Raw genomic sequence first — 13,644 nt, forward strand, 5'->3', positions numbered from 1 at the left:
TACTATAGATGTACATATATAAAAATATGTGCATGTGTATATGTATGGATATGTTATGCATATGTATTTACATGCATTCGCACGTGCATGTCTATATGCATGCATTAATATATGGATGCTTGTGTTACATATTGATGTACATGTGGTATGTACATGTACTGTGAGCAGGGCAAGATTGTAAATTAAAATTTTCTATGATTCGGGCAGGAGCCAGAATTTGATTCCAGGCTAAGAGTCTGGAAGCAAAAAGTAGGCTAAAAGGTTCATATATGGAATGGGAAATTCCCACAAACCAAACATTACAAATTGGAATAAACTAATTTTGATTCTTAGAGCTGATTCGCAATCGAATACTACCTTAAATATTAATGGCTTGTTTTTCTTGCTAGCTGGTTTAACAGATTATATATTTTTTCTACCAGTTTTGTTTGTGTATGGGTGGGACCCCCTTGGTGCCCTTTAATGAACTTTCTATTTGCTGATAATTTTATTTAAAAAAATGCATCAACATGCTGATGTGAACGTTTTGTGTAATTCCCAATTGAGAGGAAGTAAAATGGGAAATAAGCAAGACAAGATTTTATGTTTCAGTTTTAATAAATAGGTTGAACTAGACATTCAGTTTATATTATTTTCTAGTAATTATTGTTGGAATTCCATGGGGTTATAATTGTTTCTATTTTTTTTGGGTGCATTGATATGAATGAAAATTATATTTAAGCTCATATTTAAGTATTTAGTGGTCTTATCAAGACAGGAGTGAGGTTTTAATTTATGGGAGCAATTTGCAATATAAAATCAGCAAGGTTCTATCAAGATTTCATTGTGAGAAGCCTTGAAAATCAAGGTTCTAAAGTGGGAGCACTGAGTGGTGTAGATGATCTGCACTTACAAAGTTTATTTCTAAATATGGCTTCAGAATTTTCATCCTTAGTGTCAAAAATTATCTTTATGTTTCTGAGAGATTTTTGGGAAAATGACAGGTTGGAAAACCATGTTAGATGTTTGTTGTTTAGCATGTTTTTGCTGACACATTATTCTACTCCAGAAGAGTGTATTGAACTTGTTCAATGTATTTTCTATATATGTGCCAGTTTTTGCAGCAACCTTGGGTTAGACTAAGACCTGTTGATTTAGCTTTTATTCATATCTTGTTGTCTGATTGAAAATTCAACGATAATGTTTGTGATATAGGTAATTCACTGAAAAAAAGAGAGGTTGGTTTAAGCAATTGGTAATATGCATGGGCATCTGAGGCTCCCAGATGGTATATAAAATATAGAAACAATTTTAAAAGCGAAGTTTATTCACATGTCCTTCACAAGATACAAAACAGCTTTTAGGGAGACTACTGCTAGTGTAAAAATACTTGTTGACTGCAAGGAAGTCCTCTGTATGTGAATTTGAGCTTTGGTTGAAGCGTGAAGAGCATTTAGTTCTTGTTTACTGATTTGTTCAATAATTATAACCATCTTGCTTTCGGTTATTTAATAGGAGCACGTGAATTTGTAAGAGCAAGTAGAGCATCAGAACCTGGGGATCTAATAAACTCTGCAATTGGAGGCTTTGGTAGTGGTGCCCTCCTTGGCCGCCTTCAAGGTCAACTTCAGTGCATCCCTTTCTGTGTGTGTGTGTGTGTGTGTGTGTGTGTGTTCTCTTTTTCTTTATTGTAAGGTTATCTGAGAAGTTCTTTAGGGGGCATTTGCTTGTTAGTATTATTGTTATTACTATTGTTATTATTACTTATTTTTATTGTATGATCAGAATAACAAGAAACAAATAATGACAAAGTTTTCATAGCTAATATTAAAAATTATTATCATTATTAAGAAAATTTTATTACTGTTACACATTTTGGGGCATTCTGGTAATTTCACTGAAATAGCAGGAGAATAAACTTGCAATGTAGATACTATAATCGAGAATCAAACAAAAATAATCCCATGAGACAATAATCCTATTCATGGGCAGAAGGTCATGCTCCAGGGGGTCATTTAGGATAGACTGAGCCATATACCTCTTTTTTGAAAATTATTCGGGAAGATCAGCTGGCCAGGTTTCTGTGAGATCTGTAATCAAGCAATTAGAGAATCTAGACTTATATTTTTATTTAGGATGTGTTTCTATTGTTCTAAATCGGACCAGTTCACTTAATGAATGTTAAATTGAGAAACCATCAAACCGGTCTTGTTTGATTACATAATGAATGCCCTTTGAATGCCTATTATTTGGTCAACAAAAAAGTTGTTGCTTAATGCAATTCGGAAAAAGAGTTGATGCTCAGTTCCCTGTCTCTTCGCTACATAACACCCCCTCTTTACTCCTCTTCTTCTCTCTCTCTCTCTCTCTCATTGAGCAGCATCTCCAGCCCTCATGGATAGTTTAATTAGATTTTGGTTGAATGATTGGTCGAACAATTGTTGTATTTTGAGGATTGTTCTCTGTGATTAGGTTCTTCTTTCCTGATCAGTCTGCAATATATTTTGGTTGGCTTGGTTTTTGGGTTAAATGGCCAAGGTTACCCTCCATGTGATTTTTTGAAAAAGTATTGTACATCTCTATAGAATTTTGTTGCTTTGAGGTAGGGTTTGAAAGTTTTTGCTACATGTAAGGGTAACACTGAAACCTGGCATTTGGGCTTAGTGGCTCAACTCCTGGCTCCTCATTGAGGAGACTAGGGTTAAATTCCTCCCAAGTGAGGATTTCTCCCAAATTTTAGAAGGGACAAGGTCAGGGTTTCTGGGTAGGTTTAGAAGGGTGTAGTTTGCTATGGTGGTCCCTATGGGGGCCATGTGTAGGATGCCATAGTCATCCAAATAAATATTATTAAAAAAAAAAAAAGAGTGAACACCAAATCTAATATTTTTGCTACTTTTGGTACTTGGAAAGACCAACACTGGACATACCTGCTTCTTTTTATTTTTATTTTTATTTTTATTTTTTTTAGGATCAAAGTTCTTTGTGAAACTTTACTTTAAAAAAAGAAAAAGAAATATGTAACTATTTTTTAACATTATTGCTCCTAATTAATATTTTTTGAACAATTTATGAGATGCAAATTCTTCATATAATGAGAGATACAACTTTTTCCTAGTTTTAGATATTTTGTTCAATTAGTTCAACAATACATAAGATGCATTTTTTTTTTTTACCTGTAGATGAAAAAATTTCATATTTTATTTTTAGGTTCTCAAATAATTAAATAACTTCGACTATTACTCTACATTTGGTTTGCGAAATATCTATTCGTAGGAATAGATCAGTTATAATTCCGCTTGTGATGCACTTAGTGCCCTAATTTTTTTCACACAATCGGTCCCAAGCCCGGTAAAGGAGGAGGATTGCGTTAGCTGGCAGACAGTGTAAAATTTGTCAGATCACTATGATATGAATCCTTATCGAATATTTGTTGGGGTTTTCCGTATAAGTGACGCGATGCACTTGTACAACCCAGGTGTAGCGAAGAGTGGACGAGGGTGGGCTAGATTGTCTCCTTGAAGTGACGCACTATGTCGGTGCTCGGTTACGGTGTCAAATATGTAAGGGTTCCTGCATCATTCTAGATGTGGGCAGGTAAAGAAGGTAGTTTAGGAAACTAATTAGATTAGCAACTTGGAATATAGGGGCACTTACGGGTAAAAGTATGGAAATTGTGGACACAGTGATTAAAAGAAAAATTAATGTAATTTGTCTTAAAGAAACTAAGTGGGTGGGGGAGAAAGCTAGAGAAATTGATAAATCAGGATTTAAACCTTGGTACACTGAAAAAGAAAAGCATAAGAATGGAGTAGGGGATAGAATTATAAAAATCAAGATGGTATTAGGCCAAGTGACAATAAATATCATTTGTGCTTATGCTCCTCAAGTAGGCTTAGCAGAAAATCTTAAGAGACAGTTTTGGGATGATATGGATAATATTATACAAGACTAGGGACTGAGAAAATATTCATAGGAGATCTGAATGGACATGTTGGAAGGGATAATAAAGGCTATGAGAGGATAATATGGATATGGAGACAAAAATAAGCCTGGGGAGATGATCTTAGACTTCGCTATGTCATATGATTTTATTATAATGAATACTTGCTTTAAGAAGAGAGATGAACACTTAATAAACTTTAAAAATGGACAAAAGAGAAGTCAAATAGATTTTTTTTTTTTTTGTTAACTAGGAGGGTAGATTGTTTATCATGCAACGATTGTAAAGTTATTCCAGGTAAAAGCCTACTCACACAATATAGAGTATTAGTGTTAGATATATAAAAAAATGAAAGAAAAATGATAAAATAAATTAGTGTAAGAGAACTAGGTGGTGGAACCTAAAGGGAGAAAATATAATAAAATTTAAAGATAAAATGATCAAAGATGGGGATTGAACTATAGAGGATGGGATAGATACAAATACTATTTCGAGTAGATTAGTTAGCTCTATTAAAAAAAGACAGCAAAGAAGATTTTAGGTGAATCAAGGGAAAGATACTCGAATAGCAAAGAAATTTGGTGGTGGAATAAAGATGTCCAAAAAGTTGTAAAGACAAAAAGAATTTGGTATAAAATGTGGCAAAAATGTAGAAACATGGATAACTTTGAAAATTATAAAGAGGCGAGAAAAGATGCAAAAAAGACTGTTGGTGAAGCTAAATATAGATCATTTAATAGTCTGTGTGATAAATTAGATGCAAAAGAAGGGGAAAATGATATATTTAAACTTGCTAAAGCAAGAGAAAGGAAGAGTATGAACTTAGAAAATGTAAAATGTATAAAAAGTGAGGATGATATTATCTTGGTCAAGGAGAAAGACATAAAAGAAGGATGACAATGTTATTTTAGTAAGTTGTTTAATAAAAACCAAATAGAAGACTTAGACTTAGAATTGACAAATGAGGAAAAGACTAAAAATATGAGATTTATTCGCAAAATTAGAGTTAACGAAGTTAAGTTTTTACTAAAAAAGTTGAAAAATGAAAAAGTTATAGGGACCGGATAAAATCCTAATTGAAGTTTGGAATGCTTAGGTGATAACGAAATTATATGATAAGCTAATTTATTTAACACGATTATAAAAATTAAGAAAATGTCAGATGAATGGAAGAAAAATACTTTAATACCTATATACAAAAATAAATGAGATATTCAAAATTTTAATAACTATCGTGGAATTAAACTTAAGAGTCATACGATTAAACTATGGGAAAGGGTAGTTGAACAAAGATTATGGCTAGAAATGAAAGTCTTAGAAAATCAATTTGGTTTTATGCCTGGGATATCTACCACAGAAGCTATATATCTTTTAATAAGATTAATGAAAAAGCTTAGGGGAAAGAAGAGGGGCTTGCTTATGGTATTTATTGACTCAGAGAAAGCATATGATAGGGTATGCAGTAGGTATATTGATATCATTAAGGATATTCGAAGTTCTATGGTGAGTTTTAGGGGGGGAAAAAAGGGTGTATGCAGTAGGTATATTGATGTCATTAAGGATATGTACGATGGAGTAATGACTAGTGTAAGGACTGTAGATGGAGAAACTAGAGAATTTCCCATCACCATAGGTGTACATCAAGGATTTGTTTTGAGCCCTTATCTTTTTGCTTTAGTGATGGACCAGCTGACTAAGAGCATTCAAAATGAGGTTTCATGGTATATGTTGTTTGCAAATGATATTATATTGATTGATGAAACTAGAGGCAGAGTAGAGGTTGAGTTAGAATTATAGAGAGAAGCTTTGGAATCTAGAAACTTTAGGATAAGTAGAAATAAGACAAAATATATGAAATGTAATTTCAGTAATGGTAGGAGGAATGTTGGAGACAGTTAAACTTGATGTTGAAGAAATAAATAGCACTTGTAGATTTCGATACCTTGGATCTATTATGCAAGCTGAAGGAGAAATTGAACATTATGTAATGCATAGAGTTAAACTAGGTTGAGTAAAAGGGAGAAGTGCTTCAAGTGAGCTTTGTGGTCGTAGAATACCCTTAAAATTAAAAAGGAAGTTTTATAGGACGGCTATAAGACCAGCTACGAAGAAACAAAGTATCCAAAAAGTAAAAATTGTCGAGATGAGAATGTTTAGATGAATGAGTGGTATAATATTAAAAGATAATTTAAGAAATGAACATATTCACGGTAAGTTAGGTGTAACTCCTATAGAAGATAAGATAAAGGAGGGACGAGTAAGATGGTTTGGACACTTGCAACATAGGCCACATAGTGCGCCAGTGAGGAAGAGTGAGTTAGTTACTGTGGAGAGCAGTAGAAGGGATAGGGGTAGACCTAAAATAACTTGGAATGAGATAGTAAGGATTTAATAATCCTGAATTTGTCAAAAGGAATGGTCCATGATCGCATAAATTGGCGAAAAATGATTCATATAGTTGACCCTACTTAGTGGGACTTAAGGCCTGATTATTTTGTTGTTGTTGTTGTTGACGAATAGATCAGTTATATAGGTTAGTTACAATTAGTTATACAAAAAATTATATTGATACCATAAAGCAAATAATAATATGAAGGTTTTTTTTACCATGAGAATGCTACTCCTCTCTTATTATACTAGGAATAGTTACTATTTTCACTATACTCCTTATTATAAGAAATAGCTATTTTGTGAACCAAATAAGTCATTATTTCTTGTTTGGTTTGCGGAATCAGGCCTAAAATGGAATTAAATTTTAGGAATGAAATTATATTCTTACGTTTGGTTTGTAGAATTAAAGGCGGAATTGTATTTTGGCCAAAATACAATTCTTGCGAATGGGGAATCGTGATTTCAGTATAGATGGGCTTGAATTGATCTTTATTTTATGGAATTAGATTCATTTTATAATAAAAAGTATTTTAAAAACAACAACAAATGCTAATACTAATTATTATTACTATTATATAATAAAAATAATAACTAATAATAATTGCAATGATAATATTTATTATTATGAAAATAATAATAACAAGAACAATATTAATAATAAAAAGGCTGAAATAATAATTATTTTAAGGATACTAATTATTAAAAAAATAATAAAAATGGTAATAACAATAATAAAAAATAATTAAACTAATAATAATCACTATTATGAAAAAAAAACTAATAATCAAATGAAAACAACAACAAATAATAATATTAATTGTTATTATTATTAGTAGTATAATAACAATAACAACTAATAATAATTACAATAACAATAATAACTAATAATAATATTTATTACTATTGAAATGATAATAACAAAAAAACAATAAGAATAAAAAATGCGCAAATAATAGCAAAATTATTATTATTTTAAGGACAATAATTATTATCAAAATAGTAAAAACTAATAATAAAAAAATAATAATAACAAAAATAAAAAAATAATAATAAAAGGAAAAAATAATAATAATTATTTTAAGGATAATAATTAGTATAAAACACCAAAAATAATATTAACACTAATAAAAAATCATTATTATAAAATAAAAATAATAATAATAAATTAAATAATTATGTATTGGGGATTTTATAGGAAAAAAATGTCTTATTTTTAGTTCCAAAAGCCATTGAAGAATCCAAATGGTGAAATGAAATTGAATTCAAATTGAAATTGGATTCCCGTGATTATTCTATGTTACTAACTAAACGCAATAATTGCATTCCAAAAGCAATTTCATTGCTGTCTTGATTTCATTCCTTCCTCGATTTCTTTCCTACTTCAATTTCATTCTGCAACTAAATCCCTCTTCGGGGGGATTAATATTTGGCCTGCACTGGTTTGGTTTGGTCTGTCAAAAATGATTGAGCAGATTTTAGCACTCTAGTTTTTTTTTTTTTTTGGAATTAGTTCAATTTATACAAATGATCTAAATATGAGGAGTATTGCTTTTGTTGACGGTGGCAAACTTTATTACTTGTTTGTTTGGCTGGAGTGAAGGAAATCTTATTGGTCGTGAGAAAACAAAATAGTTAGACAGGTGGCAGAGCCATGTGGGTTTATGCAAAATTAAAGAAAAGAAAAAAAAAACATTTTTTTGGTTGTTTTTTGTTTTTCCTTGGAGGTTTTTGTCGCCAGTGGAGGTGTGGGGTGACCTAAGTTTTTACCTAACCTATTTAAGATGGCTAAATGAATCCCTTTTCTTTATTTTGCACAGTTTAATGCTGCTGTCTTTGCTAAATTGGATTTCATTAAGTCATGCTTTTTTACTGCCCCAGCGCAACTTTGTGTCTTTCTCATTTCCTTTAAACACCCTCAGCCTCACCAATTTCTTTTTGTTGCATCTTTTGGATTTGTGAGGGCAAGGCCTTGACCCAATGGTGAGAGTGTTACATCCAAACCCTGACGGTCAAGTTTTAAGACATTGAAACAGCATCTTCAAGCATGGTGGCAACAGTGTATATGTCATGCTCGCCCAAGATCTTGATATAAATTGGAGCAAGCTGTAAAATGAACTTGATATAAATTCATGTGTAGCCTTTTCTTGTTTTATCTTTCAAGTGATTGGTAATAAATTCATCCCTTTCAACATTCTCATTTAAGATGCATGGATTTTCTAAGCTGTATTATATTGCCTACAATTTTTGTTCATAATAACTTGGTTAGTTTTGTTGTAAAAATCTACTTTCAACTTAATTGTTGTTTTTGTGATCTGAAAGATGAACAATTATATCCATTTTATGCTGCTAATAAATAAAATGTAGAGAAATGGAGAGAAGTTACGCAAAATGACAAACACCCTAAGACAAATTTAAAAGAAATCTTAAGCATTTTTTTTTTTTCTTTTCTTCCACTTTTTGAGAGAAACCTTGGGTATTTACGAGTGTTCTTGTAAAATTCTCTCGACCAAAGAATGTCAGGAGCAACCAGCTACTTTTTTCTTTCCTGTAAATTTCTTTTCTCCTATCCACTTGTTTCCAACAAAACGGACTGTAAATCATCTATTCCATGCTTCTTTGTTGGTTCCCTTGTCAAATGATCCCTGTATGTGGGTTCCTCTGCCTCTTCCCTTGCTGGCATGACTTGGCTTTTAAGATCCTCACTATGCTCAGGTTAATAAATGGATGATTGGCATTGTCAAACCATCATCTTTATGATGGTGTTTATGTGCTATCAACAGGCATCGATCTTAACACGTGTGGATATAGAAGTGTGCATTATCTCTCTCTTAACACCTCCACACCCCTAGAGCACCAGGAGGGAAGACAAACAAAATGTGAAGTGACTAACAGTTTCTTTTTTCTGTAGTTCAGGTGGGCAACTTGGGGCTATCCGTTACTCTATCATGTTTGCTATTGCTGGGACAACTTTGGATTTTGCTGCAATAAAACTAAAACCTGTTGTGAAGAGCTTTAGCGAATCCATGTTTGGAGATGATGAGAGTTTGCAGAAGAATGGTGCTTGGTTGAGATGGCCAGAATGGTCTCCCATTCAAGTACTTGACAAGGAAGCCGTTGCTGCTAAAAAAGCTCGGGAGCAACAGTTGTATGCCAAAGGTGCTTTGGGCAAGCTAAACAAAGAAGAATCCTGAGTTTTTTTTTTTTTTTTTATGCTTGTTAGACATCATGTCTAGGGGGGGGGGGGGGGGGTAAGGCATGGGTGGTTGGGTTTCTGTTCATTTATATTTGGCCCCAACAATCTAGTTATAAAGTCATTTGGGTTATGCTGAGGGGGTGCTCATTGTTTCTCGAGTCTATTTATCTACCTGAGCAACATCAAACAGTAATAGCTAGCCCTGTAGTAAGAATATCCTTTTTAGAATCCACACATAATTGGAGTGATGTTGGTTTTACTTGTTAAATTGAATACAAGTTTGTAAAATTACCCTACAAGAAATGCTTTGAGATCATTTGGAGAACGGCAGCCCCTCTCTCTCTCTCTCTCTCTCTCTCTCTCTCTCTCTCTCTCTCTCTTCGTAGGACTAGTATATGTTGGAGACCCAAAAATGTCATCTCTATCATATATGTGTGAACTATATGTTGTAGGGTTTTGACAATGATTTTTTCAAATATCTAAAAATAGAATGTTATGGGAACAGAAAACCTTGTCTCTCTCCATGTAGGATTCAAACATACAACCAGTCAATTAATAATTGGCTCTTGATGTACTTAATGTGCTAATATTTTCATACAGTCGTTTTTAAGCTCAAATAAAATAGGAGGATTGAATTAGGTAGTTGATAATTAGCATAAAACTTGTTAGATTATTACAATATGAATCATTATTGAGTATTTAATGGGACGTCTCCTATGAGTGGCGCGTTGCACTTATACCATCCGAGTATAGTAAAAGTGGACAAGGCTGGGTTTGGTCATTGTTCTGAAGTGACGTGTCATGTTGATGCACGGGTATGGTATCAAACATGGAAGGGCACCCATTCTAGGCACGAGCAGATAAAGAAATTAGTTCAAGAGATTAAGATTAAATTAGCAACTTGGAATATATAGATGGTTATGGGTAAAAGCATGAAAATTGTGGACATAATGATTAGAAGAAAAATTAATCTAATTTGTCTTTAAGAAACTAAGTGGGTGGGAGAGAGAAATTGAAAAATTAGGATTTAAACTTTGGTATACTGGAAAAGATAAACATAAGAATGAGGTAGGAATTATTGTAGATAAAAAATTAGAAGATCGTGTTATAGATGTCAAAAGAGTATGAGATAAAATTATAAAAATCAAGATGATTCTACGCTAAGAGATAATATATTTCTCAAGTAGGCTTAGCAAAAACGTTTAAGAAATAATTTTGGGAAGATATGAATATTATTATATAAGAGATATCAGGAACTGAGAAAATATTCATACGAGCGGATATGAATGAACACGCGAGAAGGGATAATAAATGTTATGAGATGATAGATAAAGAATATAGATAGGGAGATAAAAATGAATCGAAGGAGATGATTTTAGACTTTGTCATCTTATATGATTTTATTACAATGAATACTTGTTTTATAAAGAGAAAACACTTAGTAACCTTCAAAACTAAACAAAATAAAAGTCAAATAGATTTTTTCTTAACTATGAGAGTAAATCACTCATCATGTAAGGATTGTAAAGTCATTCTAGATGAAAGCTTAACCATAACATAAAGTTTTAGTGTTAAATATATATATATATATATATATATATATATATATATATTAAAAAATGGAAGAGAAATGATAAAATAAATCAGCATAAGAGAATTAGGTGGTGGAACCTAAAGGTATAATAAAATTTAAAGATAAAATGATCAAATATGATTGGATTATATAGGAAGGTGTAGACACACACACTCTTTAGAGTAGGATAACCAATTTTATTAAAAAGATAGATTTTAAGTGAATTAATAGGAAGACTCTTGAATAGAAAAGAAAGTTAGTGATGGAAATCAAGATGTCCAAAAAGCTGTGAAGACAAAAAGAATTAGGTATAAAACATGGCAAAAATGTAAAAACATAGAAAAATTTGAAAAGTATAAAGAGACAAGAAAAATGCAAAAAAAAAAAAAGAAAGATACACACACGCACGCACTATTAGTGAAGCTAAACATAAATTATCTAATAATTTATATGATAAATTAAGCACAAAAGAAGAGGAAAAAGATATATTTAAACTTGCTAAAGTTGGAGAAAAAAAAGAGTAAGGACTTAGGTAATGTCAAATGTAAAGACCCAAAAAATAATAGTAATTAAATAGAAGAGGGAAAGGAAAATTCAGAGGAGGTAAAGTAAGGCTCATCGATTAATGCCCTGACTTTGTCAACGAATTTCCTTAAACGGGTCGTCGACGAGTCTCAGTATCTCGTCGACGAAGAGATACCTAGAGGGTATATTTCAGACCCATTGATTCGTCGACGAACTGCCTTCTTCACCTCGTCAATGAGGCCACGTGGCCCCATCTATATAAGCGCAAAAATTAGATTTTTGACGGAAAAATTAGCCAATTCTCTCTCTCTCCCTAGGTTTTGGTTTCTCTCACTTCTCTCTAGATTTTCAGTCCCGTTTCTCCTTGGTTCGATAATCAGAAGCAACCACGATGATCCTTGGGAGATTCTCTACAACCTAATCGGAGTAGAATTTCGATTTGAGAAGTTTGAGAACCATTCCAAAATTAGGGTGAGTAGATTATTTAAGGATTATTTGGTTTGTAGGTTTTTCTAAACCCAAATTTAGTAGTAGATGTTATCATACTGGTGTTTGGGATGATTTATGTGGGTATTGTGAATTCAGGGTGTTGGGACTTTTATTGCAGGCAGGTCAGAGAACTTAAAGGATGTTCCCAAGAAACCAGGTAAGATAATGAATGATTTATAATTCAGGAAATATGAGTATGGAAATTATTTTGGGTATTCAGTTATTTGATAGGAATATATATATATATATATATATGTATATATATGTATATATATATATATATATATATATATATATATATTTGTGTGTGTGTGTGTGTGTGTGTGTAATTTCATGAATATGGAATTATGAACGCCGTTAGTGTGAGTTAGAACTAGCAGACGAGTTCAGTTAGCCAAGGTAAGGGAAATATGCTATGGTAGGAATTTTAGATATTTTATCAGTAGTATATGTGTGTGTGTGTGTCTCAGAGAAAATTTCACAGTGTATAAATTATCTACATAATCAGAAAAGATCGATTTCAGTACAAGAGTTTTCATTTATTTAGTTGTGTGGTATGAATTAATATCAGTACAGTTCAGGATTTATAACAGTCTTTCAGAATATCATGATTTACAATAGTTTTGCACAAGAATATGCTTTACCAGATTCTACAGAATTATGAATTACAATATATTTACAGAAAAATATTTTGCAGACAAATATATTCACAAGATAGACATTTTACAAATAGATATTTTACAATTTTTGTAGATTATCATGATTTCCAGAATTTAAAAACCATAACACTCAAATATTTCAGTTTATTCAGATAGATATTTCAGTTCATTCAATTAGATATTTCAGTCATTTTGGTAAGATATTTCAGTATTTTCATATCAAATTTATAGTGTTATGATTATTTTGGAATCATGATAAAACTGTAAGATAATTATATATATTAGTATTATGCAGTATTAGATCCCTGATGAAATGTTTCAGTTAGATTAACTATTTCAGTCAAATTAATTATTTCAGTCAGATTCAGTCAGCAGAGCATAGTACCGTTGCTATTTTAGATCAGAGTGTAGCCACATATCTCAAATAGTGTGTGGATTACCGTCAACCGTGCCTATGGAGGGATTGCAGTCTCCCCAGTATTCTGGGTTGAGGAAGCCGGTTTGATGAGGTAGATACTAGTACCGTGCCTTTGAAGGGATTGCAGTAAAGGCCGGATTGAGGATTGGTAGAGTATTCAAGTGACTTATCCTAGTAGGCCAACTAGAGTTAAGTCTAGCCTATGGGCCGCACAACCCTGTCATGAGGGGTTAAATCATGATATACAGATTTTCAAGGATATTTTTCAGTTATGTATATATATACAGATTTATAGAAGAACAACAGATATATTATATTCTTATTAGTATGGATAAATAGAAATCTCAGATAATACAATTGTATTTTAAGCCATGTTGGTGTGAGTTGCACAATATTCACATGATATCTCAGTTGAGTTGTTTATCAGTAAATTATTTATGTAGACTCAGTTGTCACACACTAGTAATAACATATTTC

General features: G+C 32.1%; 1 protein-coding gene across 1 annotated transcript in view; it reads left to right on the plus strand.

Moving 5' to 3' along the window:
* The window catches only part of LOC131155458 (uncharacterized), a 30,816-nt gene extending 20,991 nt beyond the window's left edge, over positions 1 to 9,825 (plus strand). Inside the window, exons 3-4 of the mRNA XM_058108623.1 lie at positions 1,495 to 1,599; positions 9,224 to 9,825. Coding sequence (XP_057964606.1) covers positions 1,495 to 1,599; positions 9,224 to 9,501 — 383 coding nt within the window. The 3' untranslated portion in view covers positions 9,502 to 9,825. The remainder of the gene's footprint in view (positions 1 to 1,494; positions 1,600 to 9,223) is intronic.
* The last annotated feature ends 3,819 nt before the right edge of the window (positions 9,826 to 13,644 follow it).

The sequence above is a fragment of the Malania oleifera genome, chromosome 5 (assembly GCF_029873635.1).
Source record: "Malania oleifera isolate guangnan ecotype guangnan chromosome 5, ASM2987363v1, whole genome shotgun sequence".
In the NCBI taxonomy this organism is placed as follows: Eukaryota; Viridiplantae; Streptophyta; class Magnoliopsida; order Santalales; family Ximeniaceae; genus Malania; species Malania oleifera.